This window comes from Hyaena hyaena, unplaced genomic scaffold (assembly GCF_003009895.1).
Source record: "Hyaena hyaena isolate Hyena2069 unplaced genomic scaffold, ASM300989v1 scaffold_807, whole genome shotgun sequence".
Classification (NCBI taxonomy): Eukaryota; Metazoa; Chordata; class Mammalia; order Carnivora; family Hyaenidae; genus Hyaena; species Hyaena hyaena.
This window is the reverse complement of record NW_024081441.1, coordinates 253,251-281,230: the sequence shown is the minus strand read 5'-3', so window position 1 is coordinate 281,230 and position 27,980 is coordinate 253,251. Positions and strand designations below refer to the sequence as shown.

At 35.8% G+C, this 27,980-nt stretch overlaps 1 protein-coding gene and 1 pseudogene across 1 annotated transcript in view; both read left to right on the top strand.

Annotated features, from left to right (window-relative positions):
- LOC120221768 (doublecortin domain-containing protein 1-like) overlaps window positions 1-27,980 on the top strand; it is a 103,541-nt gene that overhangs the window by 59,742 nt on the left and 15,819 nt on the right. The window contains exons 7-8 of the mRNA XM_039219334.1: window positions 3,893-4,098; window positions 25,151-25,244. Of these exons, the coding sequence (XP_039075265.1) occupies window positions 3,893-4,098; window positions 25,151-25,244 (300 nt within the window). The remainder of the gene's footprint in view (window positions 1-3,892; window positions 4,099-25,150; window positions 25,245-27,980) is intronic.
- On the top strand, window positions 12,120-12,861 carry LOC120221769 (annotated as a pseudogene).

The window sequence follows — 27,980 nt, the reverse complement described above, 5'->3', positions numbered from 1 at the left end:
TAGCTTCCCTTCACATCCAGAATAAAATCCAAACCCTTTATCCCTTTCTGTACAATTTGGCCTCTTTCTACCTCTTAGGCTTTATGCATACACATTCTGCCTCTATCCAGACTTTGTTTTTCTTTTTCATATATGCCAAGCTCATTCTCATCTCAGAGACTTTGTGCTTGATTTTTACCCTACCTGGAATGCTCTTCCCCCCAGATTTTCATGACCGATTTCTCATTCTTCAAGCCTCACTACTCAGAAGTCCCCTCTTCAGGGCTCAGTCCATTAAGCATCCGACTTCACCTAATGTCAGGATCTCAGTTTGTGGGCTCAAGCCCTGCATTGGGCTTTGTGCTGACAGCTCAGACCCTGAGCCTGCTTTGGATTTTGTGTCTCCCTCTCTCTCTAAACCATGCCCCCCACTCCATTCTGTCTCTCAAAAATAGTGAATCAACATTAAAAAAAAATTTTTTAAAAAGTCACCTCTTCAGAGAGAGCTTCCACTGTCTATCTTTCCACCAAGAGACTGTAATCTGCACAAGTTATTCTGCCCTGTTCTCAGCTATCACGCTGATACGTTGATGAATGGACACCTAGTAAGTGTAAATATCATTGAATGACTAAGCAGTTGGTTGCAGAAAAATGATTAGGAGGTAAAGGTTTAAGATCTTCCCGAGATAATGGACAACTGTGAAAGAAGTGGAAACACTAAGAATAAGAAATGTGAAAGTATGTCCAACTTGTGTGGAAAGTTGTGAAATTTTGTTTAAAATAACAGCAGAAAATATATGGTAGAGTCAAATAGTGTAGTGATTAGGAATAAAGTTTCTAGAACTAAGTTCATATCTTGCTGCCACCACCTGCTAGCTGCAAGCTCTTGCACAAGTTACTTCTCTGTGCCTCAGTTTCCTCACCTGTAAGTGAGGATAATATTTTCTACCTCATAAACTTGTTGAGAGGACATCATGAGCTAGTATCTATACATCATATAAAATAGGGTCTGGCTAACAGTCAACCTTATTTTAATGGAATTTAAGGAGTCTGCATAGAGGAGAGAAGCAAGGCTGGGACTCTGGTAAGATGAGTGATGCACCTACGTGACAAATTTAAGGAGGCACTTACTGAGGGTTGTACACTTGCGCATCTGAGCATGCTTCTTTCAGTTTTGTATTAATGGCCCTTCACTTGTCTCACCCTAAACCTGACCCTACTCTCGATCATCAAAGAGGAAAAGCCTTTATTGGTAAGATTTTTAAAATCCGGGTCCCTGTAAGGCCTTCTCACCTTGGCCTTGGTGGGACTGGTTTCATTTTTTATTTTTCTAAGATCTTATTTTTAAGTAATCTCTACACCCAGTGTGGGGCTTAATCTCACAACTGCAAGACCAAGAGTCACATGCTGTACTGACAGAGCCAGCCAGGCACCCTAAGGTAGGAGTGATTTCTTGCTGCTACCAATCTCTGGGTTGCTTCACTGTCCTTTGGTTGCTTCTCTGTCTTTTCCATTACCTACATAACCAATTCCCTGCAGTCAATTCCCACTACTCAAATACTCTTCAGTGCTGGATTCTGTTTTTCTGGTTGGACCCTCACTGATATAACAATTAATTCACTCTAATGCTTCATAATAAGTTTAGAATTTCTAGGGGTGTGGAGGAAGAAGCCAATATTTATGAAGTACCTTCATTGTGTTAGGTACTTTAACCTATAAAATATTTAATCTTCATCAGGTAAGAAATCAGAGAATTATAACTCATCTGCCATCACTAAGTAACAGAGCTGTTATTCAAACCTAGTTTGTAGGTTTAGACCCTTTTCGCCCTGTAAAGTATCTGTGTGTGTTTGTATGTGGATTATAGATAAACCATCAAACAATAACAATTTACTTTCTTCTTTCTGAGTGAGAAATGGTTTCTTATTTTCACTGAGATACTAACCATTGGTCTTCCCCCTGTCCCATCTCTTTCTCCTCTTCTTCCTTTATTTATTTATTTTGTGGTAAATTCACATAATGTAAAATTAGTCACTTTTTAAATGAACGATTCAGTGGCATTTAGTACATTCACAATGTTGTGCAACCACCATTTCTATCTAGTTTTAAAACATTTCCATCATCCCAAAATGAAAATTTTTACCTATTAAATTTTTCTCCATTCGCCCCTACTCCCATCCCAGCAATTATTAGGCTGCATTTTGCTTCTATGTATTTACCTATTCTGGATATTTCATATAATGGAATTACACAGTATGTTGCCTTTTATGTCTGGTTTCTTTCACTTAGCATGTTTTGAGGTTCATCCACATTGTAGCATATATCAGTACTTCATTCCTTTAGCTGCTGAATAATATTCCATTGTATGTATATACTACATTTTATTTATCCATTCATCCATTGGTGGATATTTGGTTTATACCTTTTGGCTATTGTGAATAGTGTTGCTATGAACCTGCATGTTCATGTATTTATTTGAGTACCTGTTTTCAGTTCTTTGGGGCATATATTAACTCATTAATGTCTAGCTTATTTTTCTAATTCTAATTCCTATCAATTTCAGATTACAGTAATTTCTGTAAAAATATTTTTTCTCTTCTTAAAGGCTTAGTCATATCTATAATATTTATTCTGAAAGTTTTGCTCATATTTCTACCCACTGTGTGTATATGTGTGTGTGTGTGTGTGTGTGTGTGTGTGTACAAGTATATGTGTGTGAGTATGTACACAAGAGAAAAAGAGAGAGAAACACAGTGTTTTCCTTTTTTTGTTTTTTGTTTTTTAGCATTTAATGTAGCCATTCTGGGACTTGAAGTTCCCAGAACCAGTGGCTTGTGTTTCATATTAATACTTGCAGATTTTATGTAAAGTACCATTTCTAAGTCAAAGAGGCCATGATTCTTTCAAGCTAAGTGCTAATAGAGAAGAGTTATGTAGAAATTTGAGGAAATAAATGCAGTTATTTTCAATTGTATCCAAATAAAGTTTTACTTCACTCATTAGGACAAATAAAGAGCAGATGAGGGAGGGATTATTTTAATTGTAAAATCACATAAATTTAGTAATTTATATGACAAGAAAACATCTAAAATAAATTGAATGCACAAGTAAAAAAATAACCCAGGTGTAAATTATTTATTTATGAAATGAACTTTTTGCAAAGAGAGGAATGCTGAGAGCAACTTAGTATGCAATATGCTACACCTCTGTTCTTACCCTCACATTGTCAGAGTCATGCATAATCATTTAGTTGCACTCCCATTAATATGAGTGGGAATTTTGAAACTTAAATTCCTGCACACATCTTTGAAAAGAAATAGGTCAAAGTAAACAGTTAACGCAGAGCTCGTTTTTATTATTAATGAAATATTTTTAAACTCTCACCAACGATATTCCAGAAGGCACCTTCTTTCTAGTCACAGGAGAATTATGTATAAGGTTACTATTTGGAGGTCATCATCTTTAAAATAACATGGATAATAAATCATACTAAGGAGAAAATAAAGCGTTTCCCAACCCTAAAGAAGACAGAAGTTCAGGACCAATATTGTTTTATGGTAAGCAAAGGACCTTGGACCTTTTCAGTGGACCCTTTCAGCCCAGTGCCTCTGATCAGTGATAGAGGCATGCTAAGGTGAATTTTAATTAGGACTAAATTGTGGTATTACTCTTTCATACCCTGAACATCTGTTCCCTTCAGAAATGATGATTTATGCAGGCTATCAGAGCAGACAGCTTGCTACAGCTTATGTCACGGTTAGTGGGAAGCTGGTGGTAGCATTTCAGAAAACCAGCATCTAAATGGAGACTGGCCAGTGAATGTGATATAGGTAAGAGGGGGAGGGGAAGCATGTGTGTCCATTTCTAGTTTTGAAGCCAAATATTGACTTGACTTAAAAAAATTCTCTTCTAGACCATCTGTTGTTAATGAAGAAAGTAACTTGGACAATGAATGGGCTGATGTTTCCTACTGATGTCAAAAGACAGAAAACCAAGCCTGTTCTCTCTGTTAGAATGAAGAAACTCACTGAGAAGACCTCAAACCGAATTCTGTTCTTTAAGAACGGCCTGGGGCAAGATGGGCATGTGATTACAGTGGGAAAGGAAACAATGAAAAAGGTAATTTTGTATTAAATATTAAAGTATATTAAATTTCAAAATTTTCATGGCTTTTGGAATGTGTTGGTGTTTTTCTTTTAAATATCAATGTCAGCTAATAAACTGAAATATTAAGAAAGTATTAATAGAATGCAAATTTCAGCTATTTATAAGCATGCTTCTTGTACTAACAGCATAAATTACCCTGGTAAAGCAAGATTTCTTTTTTTAAAAATTTTTTTAATGTTTTATTTATTTCTGAGAGAGAGAGAGAGAGAGAGAGACAGCATGAGCAAGGGAGGGTCAGAGCAAGAGGGAGACACAGAATCCAAAGCAGGCTCCAGGCTCTGAGCTGTCAGCACAGAGCCCAACACGGGGCTCAAACCCACGAACCGTGAGGTCATGACCTGAGCCAAAGTCGGGCGCTTAACCAACTGAGCCGCCCAGACGCCCCAGTAAAGCAAGATTTCTTTGGCTAGCCTATACCTGGCCATTTACCTAGCTAAAAGTTATGTTTACACTTACGGAAACACTAGTTGGTTACAATATTTTGTAGAATATTTAGATGGGGAAGCCAATCTAATCTAGCTTCAAATCTCAAATCTGTTCCTTTTTGCTTAAAATAATAAGACCTAGAAGTACCCACTGGGTTCTTGAATGAGTAAGTAAAGTCCAAAATAACTAAAATTCCATTTAAAAGTATCCATATGCATTTTTAAAAGCAAATCTAGGTGGGTCTAAGAAAAATCATTTGTTTTAAGAAGCAAATTTTGGGAAGTATTACTTGTCATATAAATGCATGTTTTTCAAAGAGTACTTATATTTCCCAGATCATCTTTAATCTGACAAAAATGTGGAGGAACTAATAGGAGTTTGAAGAAAATTTTTTTTTACAGAGAAGGATTTTTCAACCAATCCTAAAGCAGCCTGATAATTACAACTAAAATTTATTAAGTATCTATTAGAGAGACAGTGAAACATAACCAAACTGTCGAGGTTTTAATCTCAGCTTTGAATCAATAAGACTTTGGACACCTTACCTTCTCTTAGCTTCAATTTCTTATTTAAAAAATGGGGATAATAATAGCACCTACCTCAGAGAAGTGATATAAAGATTCAATATGATATGCATGGAATGCAATGGCCACTACCCAGAAATTCCCCGATAAATATATGCTATTCTTATCTTCAGGACTCCTATGTATACGTCTAATAATTGTAAATTATTTCTCTTACTAAAGGGAGGCATTTTTTATGAATTTAAGATAGGTATAAATAATTTTGTTATGCCTGAGTATTTTCAAAATGACTGTTGCTTGAAGTAGGTGAATAGTTGACTAGATATTGGAAATTGTTCTTATTGAAATATCTATTTCTTCGTCTTCTTATTTTACAACCACAACCCTGAGGATCTGGGGAACCAGGTTTTATTTCCTTCTTATCTTCAGATTTGGATTATGAGAATAACAAGGGATATTACACACCAGAACAAATTGCCAAGGCAACTTGTACCATCTTCCCTGGAGATTTTGAAAACTAGAGAAGATGGCCACATCTCTTGGATTGTTAAAATGCAGTCATCCTTGGAGATAGAAGCTAGATTAGATAGCCTCTTGAGTTCACTTCTGTTCAATCTTTGTAATTCTATGCCTTGGCGGTAAAATCGGGGTAATAATCACTTTTAAAGATTACATGTTCTTAGATGAAAGGTTGAGTATAAATAAAAATGTCACTGCTATTTTGCTTTTTGACTGTAGAGAGCAATTTATTTAAAACGATGATCAAGCGATTCTTAATTCTTTTTAAAAAATCTTATTTTAAAGCTTTGTTTAGTTTAAATTTTACAGATTGTAAGGAATTTTCACAATTTATAAAACTCAGGGCATGATTCAGTAATGAGCATGTTTGTAAATATTTGATTAAATATCACTTTTCATACAGCTTAAGAAATCTAGTCAATAAAAATGTAATAACTTTGTGTGGTGACAGATGGAAACGATACTTACCATGGTGAGCACTGCATAATGTATAGAACTGTCAAATCACTATGTTGTACCCCTGAAACAAATATGAACATTGTATGTCAACCATACTTCAAGTAAAAAATACTAAATAAATTAATACTATTGATAAGAACAAGGTAAAGGATAGGTGGCAACAGAATCCTGGCCTTCAGTATCAGTAGAATTTTTTGGAGGTGAAAAAGTAAGACTGGCTAATTATTTTGTAAATAAAATTTAAATTTTGAAAGTTACACTGACAAACACAAAATAATGCCATACCAAGTCAATAATAGGAATAAAAAAGTGGCTTGGTCATAGGACAAACACAAATTATTTCCTCTTTTATGATAAAATATTAGGAATGTTAGGGATTAGTATCTATTTTTAGATTATTACAAAGGAATAAAAAACTGGAATAGGATATAAAAAAACTGTATTGTAAAGTCTATTGCAGTCGGATAAAGAGAAAATTATTGAAGATGGTAGTAAAGTAAGATAGTTAAGTCATAAAAGTTTTTTCAGAGCTCAGAATGGAACGATGGGGAAATGACTATATTTTAATCTTAAGTGCAAAATCAGAAGGAAACCCACTTATTTACTTTAAGTAATTAAGAAGTTTGAAATGAGGGCCAAAGTGATATATTTCTTCACTAAACTCTGTGATATTTGAGCTATGGCCTATCTCTTTGAAACTGGAATCAGGTGGTTTTAGATTACTTGGTATGGTTTAATAATCACATAGCACCTGCTACTGTGAGGTATAGGTTAAATATATGTATCCAGGGGTTAAAAAAGGTATTAAGAAAAATTTGTGGGCACAAGATGCAAAGTTATGGAAAATGAAAAATGTCTGCTCCAAATACATAACTTTTTAAGATTAGCATTGTGGTGGATAAGTTTTATTTTCCCTCAGTTATTTCTTAGGTTCATGGTCAGAGAAGTGGTATTACCATGTCAATTATTTTATTATATGGGACGTCATCTCCTTTGAGAAATCTTTATATATTTTCCTCACAGTTAATAGTTATATCTTATTTGTTTGTTTGTTTTTGCTTGGTTTTCTATGTACTGTCATAAACAGCATGAGATTGCAATGGTGGAGAAGACAATGAAAAAAGAACTGGTATCTCCTTTCTGAATCTCTCTCTCTCTTTTTTGAGGTGCCAAGCATCAATCTTTTACTTAACATTGATAAAGCTGATTTTTTTAGGTGAAAAGATAATTCTAATATCTTCTTCCTACTTCAGTGGATTGTTTCGCTCAGTGTGCTGGTATTTGTACACCAGATTTGGAAAACATAGTTTCAGTCTACTTGAGTGAGTACAGAATACTTTTTCTGTCACCTGGAAACATCAGATACTTATTACAGACAGAGGGCTTGCAGTATTTCTCAAACTCTGGTCCACAGAACACCTACATCCGAATCATCTAGACTATGTGTTAAAAATTCAAACTAGTGTCCCCCACTCCAAACTTATTAAATTAAGAATCTCTTGAGTGTGAGACCTGGGAATGCAAATTTCAACATGTCTCTAAATGATTCCTAGCCCTACTAAATTTGAGAACTCTTGTTCTGCTATTCTGAAACTTTATTCTCTGTTTGTTTTCCTGTACTTCTCATGTGGTTTCAGAGAAAGAAAATAAGTTGTATGACAGAGAAAACAGGTTATGGGAAATTAGATCACTGGTTGCTGGGTTAGAACTAGTGCAGGGAGTTAATAAATCAGGAAGAGAAACAATTCTACAAGTTAGCAGGAAAGGAGTAGTGTTTGTGGCAACTCTGACTTAGAAGAAATAAACATTCCCTTAATATTTGTATGTAAACATATTTCATTTTTGTGATTTTTCCTTGTTACCACTAAAAAAACACATAAGGATTGAAAGAATATTTCATATATGACTGTCAAGGTATAAATTAATAATGGACTTTATCACATGCCCTAAACCAGAGGAAAATCCAGACTTTTATGATGCTCAAATGTGTTAATTGGAAAAATAACTCAGTAAGCCTAAACAAACAAGCAAAGACTTTAAGAAAATGTTCAAGTTTAAGAAATGTACGATTCAATTGAAAATAATACAACATAATAGCATTATTATGGAATGTTCATACACAAATCAGTAACAGAGCAGAGATTTTTCCAATAGTGTGAGTAAAGGAATTTAGAGAGCATTTTAAGAAATTCATAAGGGAGCACCTGGAGTAACAAAATTTGATTAAGGATGCTCACCATGGATTCCAATACGGGGGGGGGGGGTCATGCATAATTTGTATATTAGTAATTCTTGAGGTGCCTGGGTGGCTCAGTCAAGTAAGCGTCTGACTTCAGCTCAGGTCATGATCTCACAGTTCATGGGTTCGAGCCCCACGTCAGGCTCTGTGCTGACAGCTAGCTCAGAGCCTGGAGCCTGCTTCAAATTCTGTGTCTCCCTCTCTCTCTGACCCTCCCCTGCTCATGCTGTCTCTATCTGTCTCTCAAAAATAAATAAAACATTAAAAAAATAAGTACCATATTAAAAAAAATTCTTTAAAGAGCTTTTTATGATAGATGAGGAAAAGGCCATTGATACTATTATTGCTTTTAAACTTAGTCTAGTGCTCATACCAGGGATTAATTCTAGATTTTAAAAGATGAAAGCAGATTTTTTTTAAAATATGGAATTTGATACTATAGTTCATTTTTTAGATGTGAATAGCCAATTTTCTTCTATTTATTGTCATTTTTTTGGTTATACAATTGGATTATTTTAGAATATTATAAGTAATTATTTTGTAGTCAGTCTCTCTTTTCTTGAATAAAATCCTAAGTGAGGGGATGGAATGTGGATTTCCTTAGCTGAAATAAAAGCAAAACAGAATTTTCAGTTTACAGATTTACTTTACAGATGATACTTAAGGACAGATAATCCTCAACATTATGCTTTGACTCCCCTAAACAGTTAAGACATAAACATAATATTAAATCTGAAAAGATGGGGCTGGCTCAGCCAGAAGAGCATATTACTCATGATCTTGGGGTTGTGAGTTTGAACCCCACATTGGGTGTAGAGCTTACTTAAATAAATAAAACTTTTAAAAAATCTGAAAAGGTAAAATTAATTTTATTAATGTATTATAATTATCTTATGTTTTTTATATTTACATTTTATATTTTAATACACTTTAATTGGTAAGGATATAAAACAATAATGGTTAAATCAGAGGGTTTATTATATGAGTTTACATACAAAGATTTATTAGGTTATTTTCTATACATATCTTCCAAGTAAATTACCTTTGATGAACCTTATCTAATTTCTGGACTTAAGATCACAGATTTAATATCTAATTTTTGGACATTAAGATCACAGATTTAATGAGATTTAGAACAGTTACCTACCTGCCGTATCCAAAGTGGATCAACTGGAATATCTAGGACTGGAACCCATTTTCTGACTTCAAGAACAGTATTGTTTTCATGATGGGGAAATGCCACATACATTGTTTTTATTACATTTTAATTGCTGTGTATCCTCACTTAAAGATCAGTTAACATAACCATGAAAATAACATGAAACATCTGTTTATAATCATAACAGAATAACTGGTAGCCATCCTATTTCAAACAACTAGAATTGGACAAAATATATGAGACAGTGAATTTTAGATATTAGATAATGAGAAGTCCAGCTTGAAGGATGAAAAGTTGAAGTGAGTCCTACAATTTACCCCATCTTTATATTTAGAGGCAGTTTTTGGACCTGTGGTATAGGGAAAGAAGATCCAAGAAAAACTCTGTATTCTTCACACATCAAAGTTCTAAGACCTAGAGATATCTGGAATTTTCCCTGAAATGCCATAAATGAGGGAGTTATTTAGGTAATAGTTCCTAAAATTTGCCCACAGATCCCTTGTGTCTTTCACTAAATATTAAGTTGTTTATGTACAAGGTGAACTCTACAAGGTTTGGTATAAACAACTAACTACCAGGGAAAAAACAGCTAATGAGGATGTGAAAAGGAAATAACTATGGAAGTATGCACAGGGTAGGCATACATTTGTGTTTCGAACTGTCAGAGGAGAGATATTTTGCTGAACATACAGAAAATTCACAAATATCCCCAAAGGTAATCATTATCTAGGAGAAAAGTCAATCAATAGAAATAGACTCTCCAAAGAGCATTAACAGTAAAGGAAGTTTCAAAAGCTATTATAAATATGTCAAGGAATTAAATAAAAATATGAATATAATATGAAGAGAAATGGAAACTAAAAATAGAACCAATGAAAGTTCTAGAATATCTTGAATGGAAAAAGAACATCACTGGATGGGTTGAATAGCAGATTAGACATTAGAGAAGAATATATCAGTGAACTTCATGACAGTGCAACAAAAACTATGCAAACTGAAGTCTGCTATAGAGAAGGAAAAGGAAAAGACTGAAAAAAGGACAGTGTTGGTAATTTGTAGGTTAATATCAAGCAGTCTTGTAGATATATAATTGGAGCCCTAGAAAGACTGGGAAGAAGGAGAATATATTTGAAGAAATAATGGCCAGAATTTTTTCTGAGTTCTTGTAAAATGTCAAACACAGATCCAGGAAGCTCAATGAAAGCCCAGGAAATGGAAAGACATTAGAATAGCCAAATTTGGAAGAATTACACTACTTGACTTTAGCATTAATTATAAAGTAACCAAGATACAATGGTTTTGGCACGTCATCTGGGTGGCTCAGTTGATTGAGTGTCCACTTTGGCTTTGGTCATGATCTTGCAGTTTATGAGTTCAAGCCCCAGATAGGGTTCTCTGTTGTCAAAGCAGAGCCTGCTTCAGACTTTCTGTCCTTCTCTCATTTTCTCTCCCCAACTTGTGCTCTCTCAAAACTAAATAAACATTGAGAAACAAAAATATAATGGTTTTGGGTAAGGATACACATAAAAAGCAATGGAAAGAAATAGACCGAAATATATAGAGGCAAATTATTCTTGATAATTCATTGGGGAAAAGACAGTCTTTTTGACAAATATCACCAAAAAATTAGCTATCTCTGTTAAAAATTACCTTGATCCATACCTCATACCATCATAAACTTAACTTAAAAACTGATCAGAGATCTAATCATAAAAAATAAAACTGTAACAGTTCTAGGAGGAAATCCTTAACAGTTTTGGCGTAGGCAAAGATATCTTAGATGGGACTAAACACTATGAACTAAAAATTAAAACAAAAAAGATGAAATATGCTTTATCCAAAAAAACCCACAAAAAAGAAAATTTCTCTTTAAACGACAACATTAATAAAATGAAAAGTCTAGCCACAAATTTGGAGAAAATAATCAGAAAACACACATCTGACAAAACGAAACAAAATTCGTATTCATGATATATCAAGATCTCTGACAACTCAATAGAAGATAAACAGCACAATAAAAAATAGACACTTTACTAAAAAAACATAGAAATCAACTGTAAGAGCATGAAAAGATGTTCAATAGTCATCAAAGAAATGCAAATTAAAATGCAGAATTAGTTTCCACTATGCAAACAGTAGAACGGCTAAAATTTTACAAAGATTGGTAATACTAAGTGTTGGTGAGTATCTGGAGTAACTAGGAGTCTCACATAATAGCTAATGAGAATGCAAAACGATATAGCCACTTTGCAAGCCAATTTGGCAGTTTCTCATAAAGTTAAACATATACTTACCACACAATCTAGCAATCCCCTTTCTAGGTATTTACCTAATAGAAATAATGTATATCAACACACAGACTTTTAGGTGAATGTTCAGTGCAGCTTTATTCATAAAAGCCCCAACTAGAAACTACTGAGAAATCCATCAACAAATGATTGGACAGTCTTTTAGCTTCTGGCCAGGGCCTATCGTACACCACTTCAGGGAGGTCTCCACTGTGGCCATAGACTTGCTTTTCTGGTCACCACTCCCCCTACCCCACTCCATCTACCTGACACGACACGCTATTGCACCAGATCCTCCCCGGCTCTTGTGTGCTGCTCTGAGCAGCATCCTTCTTTAGACCAGAAAGCTGGTGGGCACTATGGAGAAGAAACAAAAGAATTAAAAAGTAGAGGAAGTGCTAGATGAGGAGGAAGAGAAGTATGTGATAGGAAAACTTCTTGACTCTTGAATGACAAAGGGCAAAGTGGACTACCTCCTAAAGTGGAAGGGGCTCTCCGATAACATGTGGGAGCCGGAAGGGAACCTCATCTTATTGCCAAGTTTCTACAGTCACAGAAAACAGTACCTGAGACAGATAAACCAGAGGGAGGCAAGCTCAAAGCTGACTCTGATTCTGAAGCTAAGGAAGAAGAGAGCAAACTCAAGAAAAAGAAGAGTCAGAACAGCCACAGATTATTAGATCTACAGACTGGTAGAGAACTCATGTTCCTGATGATGGAAAAATGCTGCTGAGATTGACCTAGTCCCTGCCAAGGAAGCCAATGTCAAGTGCCCACCAGCTGGTCATATCCTTCAATGAGGAAAGACTGATGTGGAATTCTTGTTTTTTTTTAATGTTTGATTTTTATTTATTTCTAGGAGAGAGAGAGAGACAGCATGAGCAGGGGAGGGTCAGAGAGAGAGGGAGTCACAGACTGAAACAGGCTCCAGGCTCTGAGCTGGCAGTCAGCACAGAGCCCGACGCGGGGCCCGAACCCACGAACCGTGAGATCATGACCTAAGCGAAAGTTGGACGCTTAACCGACTAAGCCACGCAGGCGCCCCTGATGTAGAATTCTTACCCCTTAAAGAATGATTACCAAAGAAAGGACAAGAATTAACTCTCCTGAGTAGCAGCTCCTGTCACATCTGACTATGGGTTTCAAGTCAGAAGAGAAGTTCTACTTGTCTTGGCACCAGAGTGTTGGTTTGAGAAGGTGTTCTTTTCTGTGCCCTACAGCAGCTAGAGTGCTTTAAAGCCTTTCTAAGCTATGTAGCTTGCACGCCCATCCCAGTGGAGGGACAGGGGAAGAAATGTTGCAAGGCAGCCCATTCTGTACTTTGCTGAAAAAGGCAACGGGCCTTCCATGAAAGACAAAACTTGCAGAATATGTGTGTGGGAAAGCAAAAGATACTGTAGATCTTCAAAGCACATCTCCACAATATACAGCCTTCTTCCCAATAGTGTTAACTCTGCAGTTTTACAGCGTATCATGTGTGTTGTTTTTGGCTATTACTCGTGTATTATTTGGGGTTGGGAAGGAACAGAGATGGATGGGATAATTTTTGTTAAAATTTGGGACCTGATTGGGGAAGTGGTGAAACAATGGAAAGAATAAGCCAGCAGTGATTCATTTGTGTCCAGAATATTTTGTCTTTTAAAAATGTCATTGACAACCTAAATGAGGACTATGAGAAACTGTTTAAGAGCTGTGAATACCTGAAATTTATAAGTCAAGTTATTCCCTTCTTGAGCTTAATGCTGTTCCCAACAAAATACTAAGCTAGTTAACAAATTACCAAAGCTGCCACTTGGGGAATGAAAACTAGTTGAAGAGGGAAAGTCATATTGGAGCACATACATAAGCAGATGGTTCTGTCTTAGAGGTGCTAATTTTTGAAATTGATAAGACTCTTTCTTTTCCAATTATGAAGTGTTAAACATCAGTTTGTGCATCCAAGCCACTACCTGAAGTATTTGGAGAGGGGAAGAGGGTTGTATAGAAGGTGGAAGAGTAGGGAAAGACAAGGGCCCATGCTCTAAGGGTGGAAAATTCTTGGAGCCTGTTATTTGAGCTTTGAACCTTGAAATCAATGGTGCCAGGATTTAGTCACTGACAGCACAAGTTCATCAAATCACTTTAAGAGTTGAATGATTTCAAAAGCCCTGGTCTCAGGAGATTAAACTTTCATACTGGGGAAGTGGTTCACTTCAAAACACATAACAAATTTTAATTCTAATAATTAATTAATACCCAAAATGCTGTCTTGAATCATGAGATCCATCAGTTCTGTTTTTGTTTTTGTTTTTAATGTTTTATTTATTTCTGAGGGAGAGAGACAGCATGAACAGGGGATGGTCAGAGAGAGAGGGAGACACAGAATCTGAAACAGGCTCCAGGCTCTGAGCTAGCTGTCAGCATGGAGCCTGACGCGGGGCTGGAACCCACGAACCATGAGATCATAACCCGAGCTAAAGTTGGACGCTTAACCGACTAAGCCACCCAGGCGTCCCCCATCAGTTCTTGACATCACCTAGACCTACATCTAAAACTCCATTGTAAAATCTTTTTCTTAAATTTTATTTATTTATTTTGAGAGAGAGAAAATACATGTGTGTGTACACATGTGCACACAGGAGGGGCAGAGAAAGAAGGAAAGAGAATCTTAAGCAGGTCTCACATTGTCAGTGCAGAGCCCAACCTGGGGCTCAAATCCATGAACCAGGAGATCATGACCTGAGTGGAAATCAAGAATCAGACGCCTAAATGACTGAGCCACCCAGACGCCCCAACAATTTCTATTGTAAAATCTTTCTAGTCATGTGTTAGATTTCTGTGAAAACTTTAATATGTCTTCATACTACATTGTCATTTTTTGTCTTAATAAAAGTATAAAATTATAATCCTTAAAAAACAAATAAAAAATAAATGAAAGGATAAACAAACTGTGATATATCCATACCAAAGAATTTCCTTCAGCAATAAAATGGAGCAAACATTGTGGTAAGTGAAAGAAGCCAAATACAAAATAATACTTTTTAAATGATTTTGTTTATGTGAAATTGTAGGAAAAATAAACTATTCTCTAGTGACAGACAGGAATCAGTGGTTTCCTGGGCGAAGGGTACTGAATCATGATTTGGAAAAAGCATGAGGAGTTTCGGAGAGTAAAGGAAATATTCTATATTTTGATTGTGGTGGTGGTTACACAGATAGATTTTTTTCTACCTGCATTGAACTGTACACTTAAAATATTTCATGTAAATTACACATCAAAATAGTATATTTAAAAAGCAAATACGAAGGAAACCTGACTGACTATACATTACACATCAAAAGAGTAGATTTAGAGGTGCCTAGGTGACTCAGGTCATGATTTCACAGCTCCTGGGTTCAAGCCCCAAATTGGGTTCTGTGCTGACAGCTCGGAGCCTAGGGCCTGCTTCCTATTATGTGTCTCCCCATCTCTCTGCCCTTCCCCCACTTGCACTCTTTCTTGCTCGCTCTCTCAAAAAAGAATATCTTTAGGGGCGCCTGTGTGGCCCAGTTGGTTAAGTGTCTGACTTCGGCTCAGACGATGATCTCACAGAACCCTGTGTGGGTCTCTGTGCTGACAGCTTGGGCCTGGAGCCTGTTTCAGATTCTGGGTCTTCTTTTCTCTCTCTGCCTCTCCCCTACTCGCTCTGTGTCCCTTTCTGTCTCTCAAAAATAAATAAACATTTAAAAATTTTTAATAAAAAAATAAACATCTTTAAAAAATGATAGTCAATAAATAAAAAGCAACACTATGCTTAGCATTATAGACATTTTAAAGTAATCTGGGCTATTTAATTCTTTTAAGAAGAGATTAATTAAGGATAGAATATCTAAAGAGTATATATTAAAAGATTACTTGGAAAATCTCTGGCTATCTACTTCTCATTCACATTTTAATAATAAAATGCCAGAACACCTACATTTCAAATTCACCAGAAATGGTTGCTTTTACAAATCATAGTGTTCATTACTAATAAGAGCAAATAACTAGATTTGGCATGCATTCTATCACCCACTTTTATGAGAAAAAGACAAATAACAAACCCGTAAATTTATTTCCAGAATTTATTAAGAAAAGAACCTTTAAGTTATTTAGTAAGATGGGTACAAATTCAGCCCAATCTCCTGGCATTTTTGGGCTGAAATAATGAGCATATCTTTTATTATAAGTCATATAAAATATTGGTCTTAGAGAGTTATGCTAAGTACATTTTATTACATTTTAATTCTTTGAAAATTCACAATGTATTTGGCAGTCTTTCAGTTAGCAAAAAAAAATCTGTAAAAACAGATTCTCTTTCTCAAAATATTCACAATAAATTGTACTCTCTTCTACTGAACATGTGTAATTAATTGCCAAAGGTGAAATATTTTTAGTAAGTCAGTGAATTAATTTCATAATTATCCATTCAGTTTCACAGTTTTCAGCTTGATAAATTTAAAATTCTTCTCTGGGTTCTCAATTAAATGATTTGCTTTTTAGCTTTATATAGGGAGTACTATTGTAATCTATTTACCATACAAATACTCACTGGGTTAGCTGAAACAATTTTCCTCATTTGAGGAACTTGGGCCAAAAAATTTTTATCTATTATTTAGGATGACTTTAGCTGCAAATAACAGAGAATCATAATTTAAAAAGACAAGCAAAAAATCATGAGGTAGGGCAGTTTCAAGCATAGCATGATAGGATTCCAGTTAAGTTATTTTTAATTTTCTGGAGTTACTCTCTTTCATGTGTTGGTAACAGGATGGTTGCTTTACAGCCAGGTACAATTTTGTCCAGTGTCAGAAAAGGACTATCTCTTCATTATGAATGATGAAGTCTTTCCCAGAAGCGCTTCCTCATGTCTCATTGGCAGAACTAGATTGGCAGTATTCCCAAACTGACAGGAGACATGGGACTGCCATGATTGACCTAGATTGGTCAGGATAAGTGTAATCTTCTTTGAGTCCAAAGGGGTAAAAATGAACCTCTAAACAAAATCAAGACAGTAAGGATATGGCAAAGAATGAATATTGGGTACACAACTAAGAGCATTGCTACAAATGTGAAGACATTTTCTTTATTTCCTAAGGTCAGTATAAGGTTTGTGCTCTGGTAGTTAAAAGAAATAGTATTATTTGGAAATTTCCTTTTTTAGAATTACACATTCTTTAGTGACAGCATAATTTGTCAGAAATTTTATTTGCTAAGTTTATCAGACTGTTACCAATATAAACTTCATGATGAAATGAGTGTAAATTGGGGGCACCTGGGTGGCTCAGTCAGTTGAGCATCCAACTTCAGCTCAGGTCATGATCTCAGAGTCCGTGGGTTTGAACCCCACGTTGGGCTCTGCGCTGACAGCTCAGAGCCTGGAGAGCCTGCTTCAGATTCTGTGTCTCCCTCTCTCTCTGTGTCCGCCCTTCAAAATAAAATAAAGACATAAAAATTTTTTAAATAAAAAAAGAAAGAAATGAGTGTAAATTAAACATAATATGTATTAACTTCCATTCATTTATTAATTCACAATATTTTTATGACTACTAATGTAGGCCAAGCACCTGGATCTAGTGGTGAGTAAAACCAGCCATAGGTCTGTTCTCATGGAGCTTTTATTTATTTTAAAGTTTATTTATTTTGAAAGAGAGAGAAAGCATGTGTGTGAGTGGGAAAGGAACTGAGAGAGAATCCGAAACAGTCTCTGCTCCAAGTGTGGAGATGATCTGGGCCTCGATCTGATGACCTTCAGATCATGATCTAGCCGATATCAAGAGTTGGATGCCTAACCAACTGAGCAACCCAGGCACCTCCTCATGTAGCTTTTAGTCTAATGGTGGAAAAAGACATCTGTATACAGGTCATATTATTACTTTCTTTTTTATAAAGATTTTATTTTTTAAGTAATCTCTACACCCAGTGTGGGGTTCAAACTTAACAATCGGGAGATCAAGAGTCACATGCTGTATTGACTGAGCCAGCCAGGTGCCCCTAAAAGCCTCATTATTGAATATGGAGTAGGTGGCACAGGAAGTCATCTGAGAAGAGATCAGCAGAGTTTATCTGAGTACATACAGAGGATATTGAGTATGGTAACCTTTTCAAGCAGAGAACACAATATATCAAAAGACTGTTGTAGAGTGATGAGGATGAATCCCATGAATTGGAAGGTCAACGTATGACCTGTCCTTGCAGGAAAGGTTACAGGTTTTTGCCCTATTTTTTTCCTCAAAGAAAAGTGAGAATTCATTTAAGTGGTTTTACTTAGGAGCAGAAAAGAAAGTAACTGGATTTACATTTTTTTAATAAATTACTTTGGTGCTCAGTGGAGAACAGACTGGGTGGGCCAGGTAGAGGCAACGTAACTATTAGCTAATAACTATTGCTGGAGTCCCAGTGACAGATGATAATAGCTTAGACTAGGGTGTAGTAGTAAAAATGGACTAAATAGACAAATTTCTAAGATTTTTAGAAGACCAGCAGGCCCTGATAATAGCTTGGATACATGGAGTGAAGTACAGTGAGATGTTAAAGGTATTAAGAATAACTTTGACATTTCTGGTTTGCACATCTGGATGGAGGGATGTACCTTTCCTTAAGACCCAAAATGAGAGAAGAAGAGTAGGCTTAAAAGGAAGAAGAGGGATTGTCTTGGACATGTTGATTTTAAAGGATGTTTGTGCTAAGCAGAAATACTGAACAGATACTATACAATCTGGAGGTCAGGAAGAGTGAAGGAGTAAGAAAGCTAGGTCTGATCTTGAAGAACTTCAGTGAGTGAATCGAGGAGGATGAACCTATGAAGAAGAAGAACCAGGACAAAACTTGGTAGATTATCATACTTCAGAATTCAGGGGAAATAAGGGTTGAGAGAATGAGGAAACAGTCAAATGCTATTGAAAAGTCAAATGAGAATTAAGAAAATGTTCTTTGGATTTGTCAACATGGTAGTCATTGGTAATCTTTGTGAGAGTGATTCAATAAAATAATATGGAAAGTCAGACTGTAGTGGCCTTAGAACGAGTGGGAAAAAGGAAATGGAAACAGAAGCATGGGCAAATCTTTTAAAGATTTACCTGTGAAGGGAAGGAGTAGCTAGCAGGAGATGTGGGGTAAGGGAAGATTTAATTTCTAAGATAGGAAAGCCTTGATCATGTTTAACTGCCTGTATGAAAAGTCTCATTGAGAAGGAGTAGTTAAATATATATGAAAGAGAAGAAATGATGGATAATATATATTGCTTTAAAAGTTGAGAGCAAACATAATTAAAGGCATAGGTGGAATATTGGCTGTAGATAGGAACAGGGACTCTTACAACTAGAGGGTAAAGGAGAGGATATGTGTAGAAATAGGTAAGCTTTTAGTTTTAGTATGAGGAGGATGAGACTTCAATTTTCTCTCTGATGTAAGGCCAAAAATAAAGAGGGAAGTAGGGCAGAGGAAGCCGGTGGAGACAGCTGAGCACATATGGTTTGAAATATTCTTATGGTAAGTAGAAGAGAGATTTGATCAAACAAATGAAATAGAAATGACTCGGCAGCATTAAGGGACCATGGAGTTTGGTGAGTATGAATAATACTAATACTGATGTAATCATTCGTATGATTTCTCCAGAAACACCAAGATTCTTGGTATGTGCACCTCAAGTAGATAGTAAGCATCAGCTAGGGTTAGGATTTTTATCCATGAATGATAAAGAATGACTGGAAGGAAGATGGTCACTTGAAGGTCAGACTGTTTTGTTTGTTCAGTAAATGAGTTGGGAAGAAATCTATAATAGCCATGTAAGTAACGCCACTTTCCACCTTCCCATCCTCTTCCACCACTTTGAGATTGTGATATGAGAGAATAAAATCCCAGCACTTGAAAGGACTCTGAGAAAATTAATGAACTCAGGAGGACAGCCTGGTTTCTTTTAAAAGAGCCTGAGGGCAGAGTCTATTTTGTTGCTTCGGCAAAGCATTTTCAGATTGCACAGTGCAAAGACCCTCTTGCTGTAGTGTGAAAGCAGCCATAAAATATGTAGAGTGTGGCTCTTTTCCAAGACTTTGTTTAGGGGCACTGAAATTTTAATTTTAATGTGGCAAAATACTATTCTTCTTTTGATTTCTTTTAACATTTAAAATTGTACAGGGGCACCTGTGTGACTCAGTTGGCTGAGTGTTTGGTTCTTGATTTCAGCTCAGGTCATGATTTCTCAGTTTGTGATCTCTTAGTTTGTGGGATTGAACCCTGTGTTGGGGTCTGTGCTGGCAGTCTGGAGCCTGCTTGGGTTTTTCTCTCTCCTTTTCTCTCTGTAACCCCCCCCCCCCCGCTCTCTTTTTATCTCTCTAAACAAACAAACATAAGAAAAAATTGTTTTAAATTTGTACAATTCATTCATAGCCATTCTTATTCTTAGCCTTTGACCATACAGAAATAGGCCATGGCTNTTCAGCTCAGGTCATGATTTCTCAGTTTGTGATCTCTTAGTTTGTGGGATTGAACCCTGTGTTGGGGTCTGTGCTGGCAGTCTGGAGCCTGCTTGGCTCTCTCTCTCTCTCTCTCTCCCCCCCCCCCCCCGCTCATGTGTGAGCTCTCTAAACAAACAAACATGAGAAAAATTTGTTTTTAATTTGTACATATTATTCATAGCCATTCTTATTCTTAGCCTTTGACCATACAGAAATAGGCCATGGCTCAAATTAGCCAATCGTGTACAGGCTGCTGACCCTTGTTGAAAAGAGTTTGTGGGGAAGTATAAATCAGGGCTTATACTTCTAAATGTTTACACTTAAAAACATGTCAACATTGTTGATTTGGCTCACTCAGCCAGGGTAATGTTGAGCTCTCTTACCTGGACTGGGGTAGTAGCCAAACCCAGAGGCTGTAGACTGTGTATCCATACCACTTCCATGGTAGCCATTCCAGAAGCTGCAGTCTTTGCACTGGGTATGCCCATGCATGGAGGTAACTCCCAGAACTATAAACAGATTAAACCAAAAACAGTTTGTGGAAAATTTCTTCCCAGTTGTTTATCAAGAAAGAGTCTGGTTTTACAGCTTGCTGGTTTTAAGTTTCAGTATCTGAGGGGTTCTCTACAACCTATGCTGTAAGAAATTAACAAAATGTGAATTTATGAAAATAATATTTTAACAAGCTTAACAGGTATGGTCGAGTGGAAATGGTATTTTAATTAACCTTAATATTACAGTAAGATGACACTGTTAAATATTTTCAATTGTGAATTATAAGAATGACCTTACAAGTAGAGGCTTCATTTCAGGGTTTTTGACAGAAATTTATATTGATACTAATTCATACCACTGATAATTTACTCTGAAAAAATGATTACTGAAGGTTGACATTGCTTAAGCACTGCAAGGCTCTTTTATACTGAAAGTATAAGAGAATGACAGTGTTGCTGATGCATTATTAATTACTAGTATCTGATTTTCTAATGCTGGTTTTTATACTCATTTAAACTCTTAAAATTCGGCTTGCACAAACATTTTTACTAATGTTTTAGCAAAATGAACAGAGGGATCTTTGAGTTAGGAAGGTGTGTAATTTCACTTGGCTGATTTTTTAAAACACAAAGGCAGCAGTATTTGAAATAATTTTTAAAATCATTGAAATTTTAGTTGAAGTAAATGGGACTATCTTTAAATAGTTTTACTTAGTTTAATTAGTAAATTATAATTTTGGATGAGGATATTTAGATATTTGAACCTTCACTAGTAACTGGGGAATATAATTTGTACCAAAGGGTTTCATTAAACTTCTGAATAATAGATTTGAAATATTAAGAAATTGAGAACTAAGCATAAAGAATGGAAAGATCAGGAATATAAGGAGCCAAAAGAGTAGGTTCTATGGCACCAACTATAGATTCTTGGTAGCATTCATAGATGACTGGCTAAGGAAGAATGTGTACTGAATTATCTGTTAATATGTCTGTCAGTGAGGGTGGTGGTGGTGAAAGAATAATTTTTAGGCACAAAGACATATGGAATAAAGTGACCATTAGAAGAATTTTGCTAGAAATGAACTGTGTCAATAAGTATTTTTAAAAATGCAGGGGTGGATCCCATGCCAATGTCAGTCAGTATGTTCCACTCACTTTTCTGTCTAAAGTTACAGTCATAACTTGACTTTCTTCTGATAACTTCTGTCTTATATTTTGAATATTACTTTATAAGCATCTTTGGTAAAGGTTTCAGTCCATGGATAGGAGTCCTAGGTGAACTTACATATAGTAATCACTACAGAAATTGGCCCAAGAGAGTGGGAAGAAAGGCAGGAAGAGTAACATTTAGAATCACCAGCATTATTAATTTATTTTATTGGGTGGCAAGGACCAGTCCCAGCCACTGGGCTCTTCCAAATTAGATATTCCAAAGGAGTATTTTGTCTGACTTATGAGGACATAGGGCATTGGACAGGAATTGAATTCATGCACTGAAACCCTCCATGTAGGCAGATTGATGGTCAATGAATTTGCTCCACATATCAGAGTTTATAGTCATTTGTGAAACATATGACAAGTATGTTGTAATTATTTAACAAGGTAAACCACTGATATTGTAAATATTTCCCTCTAGATTTGAAGGTTTAAGATTATTCCTATAACTTCATTCTTAATCATAAACAGATATTCCTTCTTGATTTTGAGGAAAAAGATCATAATACAGTTTCTGAAGAATTGCCCCAAACTCTGGATTGCAGCATGGAAGAAAGACACACAATCCTGTGAATGCCTATGGCAGTATGTGACTCATGAGAACATTATTGGCCATGTGTAGAGGTAGTAAAAAGGCTGAGAACCTCTGATGTAATACAGTTAAGGCCAATTTGTCAAATTAAATTTGTCAATTAGATATTTGCCTTTAAATTGCAATACACATCACTTGATATAGCAACTAGATAAACCAAGTCAGTCACAATATTTGAAAGTTGTTCTCCAGACTGAAAGGAGAGTACAGCTTTGTCCCTATATATACATTAAGCTGTTTAAATATGTTCATTGTCACAAAGAAATTGAGTTGGTTGGACTATGACTAGGATTACAGGTTCCAATTTTTTAAAAATGTTTTTTATTTATTTCTGAGAGAGAGCAAGTGAGCAGGGGAGAGTCAGAGGGAGAGGGAGACACAGAATCTGAAACAGGCTCCAGGCTCTAAACCTGGCTTTCAGCACAGAGACCAACGCAGGGCTCCAACCCACAAACCGTGAGATCATTACCTGAACCAAAGTCAGACGCCCAACTGACTGAGCCATCCAGGCACCCCACAGGTTCCTATTTTAAAGTAAAGATAGTACTCCCTATCAGAATAACACCAGCATTCTTCGCAGGGCTAGAACAAAAAATCCTAAAACTTTTATGGAACCAGAAAAGACCCTGACTAGCCAAAGCAATCAAGAAAAAGAAAACCAAAGCTTCTTTTGTCCACAATTCTGGTCTTCAAGCTGTATTACAAAGCTGTAATCATCAAGACAGTATGGGGCTGACACAAAAGCAGACACATAGATCAGTGGAACAGAATAGAGAACCCAGAAATGGACCCACAAATGTATGGCCAACTAATCTTTGACAAAGCAGGAAAGAATATCTAATGGAAAAAAGACAGTGTCTTCAGCAAAACTGGACAACGACAGTTGCTGGACCACTTTCTTACGCCATACACAAAAGTAAACTGGATGTGTATGGATGAAAAATGGATGAAAGACCTAAATGTAAAACAGGAAACCATCAGAACCCTAGAGGAGAAAGCAGGCAACAACCTCTTTGACCTTTGGGTTTTTTTGGTGTCCCTTTGTATGAATCTTTATACAGTTTGGATATTAGCCCATTATCACTACATCATTTACAGGGATCTTTTCCCATTCCATTTTGTTGATGGTTTCCTTCACTGTGCAAAAGCTGCTTAGTTTGATGTAGTCCGTCATTTATTTTTGCTTTTGTTTCCCTTGTCTGAGGAGACATATCTAGAAAAATTTTGCTAAGGTTGATGTCTAAGAGGTTACTGACTATGTTTTCTTTTAAGAGTTTTATGGCTTCAAGTCTTACATTTAGGTCTTCGATCCATTTTGAGCTTATTTTTGTGTGTGGCATAAGAAAGTGGTCCAGTTTCATTCTTTTGCATGTAGCTGTCCAGTTTCCCCAACACTAATTATTGAAAAAAACTGTCTTTTCCCCATTGTATAGTCTTGCCTTCTTTGTCGTAAATTGACTGTATAAGTGTGGGATTATTTCTAGGTTCTCAATTTTGTTCCATTGGTCTATGTGTCTTCTTTTTTCTGTCAGTGCCATACTATTTTGGTTATTATAGCTTTGTGGTATATGTAGTTTGAAATCTGGGTGCATGATATCTCCAGTTTTGTTCCTCTTTCTCAAGATTGCTTTGGCTACTCCATGTCTTTAGTGGTTCCATACAAATTTTACAATTATTTTTTCTAGTTCTGTGAAAAATACTATTGGTATTCTGATAAGGATTGCCTTGAATCTATAGATTACTTCAGGTAATATGGACATTTTAACAATATTAAATCTTCCAATCCATGAACATGGTATATGTTCCTGGGCACGTGGTGGCTCAGTTGGTTAAGTGTCCAACTCTTGATTTCAGTTCAGATCATGCACCGTCAGTGCAGAGCCTGATTGGGTGTGTCTCTCTCTCTGTCTCTCAAAAATAAATAAACATATAAAAAATAAAAACAATCTGCCATTATAAATCAATGAAAAATGTAGAAAATAGCAAGAATAATATAAAACTTTCTTGGGGCATCTGGGTAGCTTAATTGGTTAAGCATACGACTCCTGATTTCAGCTCAGGTCATGATCTGAGGGTTCATGAGTTCAAGCCTCATATTGGGCTCTGCACTGACAGTGTGGAGCCTGCTTGGGATTCTCTCTCTCTCCTTTTCTCTTCCCCTTCCCTGCTCATGCTCTCCTTCTCTCTCTCTCTAAACAAAAAAAAAATTTTTTTAATTAAAAAAATAAAACTTTCCTTTAGTTGTAGCATTTATTAGTATATCATGACTTTTTAATATTTATTGCATCTCTTTTCTCTTTTTTATTAATTTGTGTTTTTTGTTTATTTTTATTTCATTTATTTATATTTTTAAGTAAGTTCTGCACCCAGTATGAGGTTTGAACTCACAACCTTGATATCAAGAGTCACTAGGTACCCCAGTTGGTGTGTTTTTAAAGTAAAATTGTGATCTAATAGTTGTAACTGTTTTTCTCTTTTCATATTTTAGAAATATTTTCTAAATCATCAAATGTTATTTTATAATATAATTTGTATAGCCATTTAGTATAGAAAGGACTTTAAATGTTTATTCAATTTAGCCAGAGCTTATTGCAATAAATTATTTATAGTTTTGTTCATCCCTCTCTCTTGGTAGATTTTAGATACTTGCACAATGAAAATGAGCCTGAATTCACCAGCCAAATATCTTTATGATTTGTATGGCAACACAATTAAAGATATTTCAAAAGGTAAGTCACAAAGATTTTATAAACTCTATGATCACACTTCAAAAGATATTTGCACAATTAGTTATGTGTATATATATATATATATATGAATACATATACATGCATATATATATGAAAACAGATATAATAAAAGTTCAGCTTTAACATAGAAAATATTTCTATACAAAAGGAAATTATGGAAGGGATTAAGGTTCGAAGAATTTTTATTTCAGCTTGTGTTGGTCCATTTGGGCAGCTATAACAAAAATATCATAGGCTAAATGGCTTGAACAACAAACATTTTATTTCTTATAGTTATGAAGTCTGGGAAGTCCAAGATCAAGGCCCTGGCAGATTCACTGTCTGTTGAAGGGCCCTTGACTGATTCATAGATTGCTGTCTTCTCACCAGGTCCTTATATGGTAGAAAGGGCAAAGGTGTCTGCCAGGGTCTCTTGTATAAGGACACTATTTCATTCATGAAGCCTCTACCCTTATGACCATCACATATCTCCAAACACCATCACATTAGGTTTCAACATTTGAATTTTGGGGGGATACAAACATTCAACCTGTAGCACGACTCAGGCTTAGATTTAAGAAAAGTCATGAGTATTTTAACCTCCATAAGCCATAACTTAATAAACAAAAGCAATTGATAAATTTTCATAATTTAACAGATACTTTTTATGGTATACAGCTTTCAAAAGAGAAAAATGAGAAATCATACTACTGTGTACGCAATAGAAAAATTTTAAATGTTTTGGTTAACTTCTAGAGGTTTTTCAGAAGTTATGAAATGTGTTTTAAAACAATTTTATGGGGGTCCCTGGCTGGCTCAGTTGGTTAAGCATCTGACTTTGGCTCAGGTCATTATCTCACAGTTCAGGGGTTTGAGCCTCACATCAGGCTCTGTGCTAATAGCTCAGAGCCTGGGGTCTGCTTTGGATTCTGTCTCCCTCTCTCTTTCCCCTCCCCCACTTGTGCTCTCTCTTTCTCTCTCAAAAATAAATAAATAAACCTTAAAACAATAAAAAATAAAACAATTTTACTGTATGTCTTTGTCAAAATATGAGACTTTCACCTGTATTTCTTTTTTTTTTTTTAATTTTATTTGTTTTTGAGAGAGAGAGAGAGAGAGTGAGACAGAGTGTGAGTAGGGAAGGGACAGAGAGAGATGGAGACACAGAATCCAAAGCAAACTCCAGAATCTGAGCTGTCAGCACAGAGCCCAATGCAGGGCTTGAACTCACAGACTGTGAGATCATGACCTGAGCTGAAGTTGGATGCCGAGCTGCTGAGCCATCCAGGCACCCCTTATCTGTATTTCCAAAAGCACTGATGTGCTAGTTTCAAAGAGCAAAAGTACCAAGAATTCCACATTAGTACTATTAAATTACTATGAGTAGTAATTACTACTATTATTTACTTCTCACTTTTTAAGTTTACTTTTTATACTTTAGTAGTAATTACTGTTCTTTACTAGTGCTACCGTTAGCACTACTAAAAATGCTACTCTTATGGTCCTATCACTTCATTTGAACCTTAACTCCATATGCCTGATGAAGGCCAAACTATTAAGTGGCATACTAAACTGCAAGGCTAGATCCAGACAGCTGTAAGTAATTTTAGGATATGGCTGTTCTGAATACTTAAATTTGTTTCTAATATCCTTGCTTGTACTATATAAAAGCAAACCTTTACTGGCTTTATCATCTTAATACTATTGAGTGACTACTATTATATTTTGATATTTGGGGTGCTTGGGTGGCTCAGTTGATTAAGCATCCAACTCTTTTTTTTTTTTTAATATTTATTTATTTTTGAGAGAGAGAGAGAGAGTGAGCATGAACAGCAGAAGGGCAGAGAGAGGGAGACAAAGAATGCCAAGCAGACTCCATGCTGTCAGCACAGAACCTGATGTGGGGCTGAATCTCTCGACAGTGAGATCAAGACCTGAGCTGAAATCCAGAGTCCAGGATTCCCTCTCTCCTCTTTCTCTGCCCCTCTCCTGCTTGTGTGTTTACACTCTCTCTCTCTCAAAATAAATAAATAAACCTTTAAAAAGATATTTTCATACTTATTGTTATAATTCTTAAGTTTTTTTTCTGCCAAGGATTATATGTATATTTGCATATTAGAAAGTAAATTATATTTTCTTTGTCATTTTTAATGTTTTCACTGGATATGATAATTATTTTTTATTTTATTAGAAGATTCAAAGTTTTTGTAGACATACCCATTATCTAGCTAGTTACTTACCTGTAAGACACATGAAACATAGGGAGTCCATCTTTATGGTCTTTTTTGGGGGCGGAGGTAGGCAATATAGAGTATTAATATTAAAGTTTACGTTTTCTTTCTTGCATTCCCCCCAATCATGCAGGCTAAAATGATCTTTATAATCAATAATATTATATAATCACACTTAAACTTGCATTAATAAAATAAATAACACATCTTCTTAAGACCCTATCCACCTTTAAATTATTTCCAGCCCACTGGGATTTGAAAAAAAAAGGTTTTAAATAAATCATTAGAATTAAAACTGTAAGGAACTTGGTGAAAGGGAAATTAAGAAAGTTGATTCTTCCCACTCCCAAATGTGGAAGAGCAGAACTAGTTAACAAAACATAAAAGCTCTGACTCTGAGGTGTGATGCCTCATGGATACCAGAGGCATTCAGACTCATGCCTCATGCTTCACGTGTCCCACAAGTGGGCTGTTATCACAGTTTAATGCATGCCTTGCCCTGTGT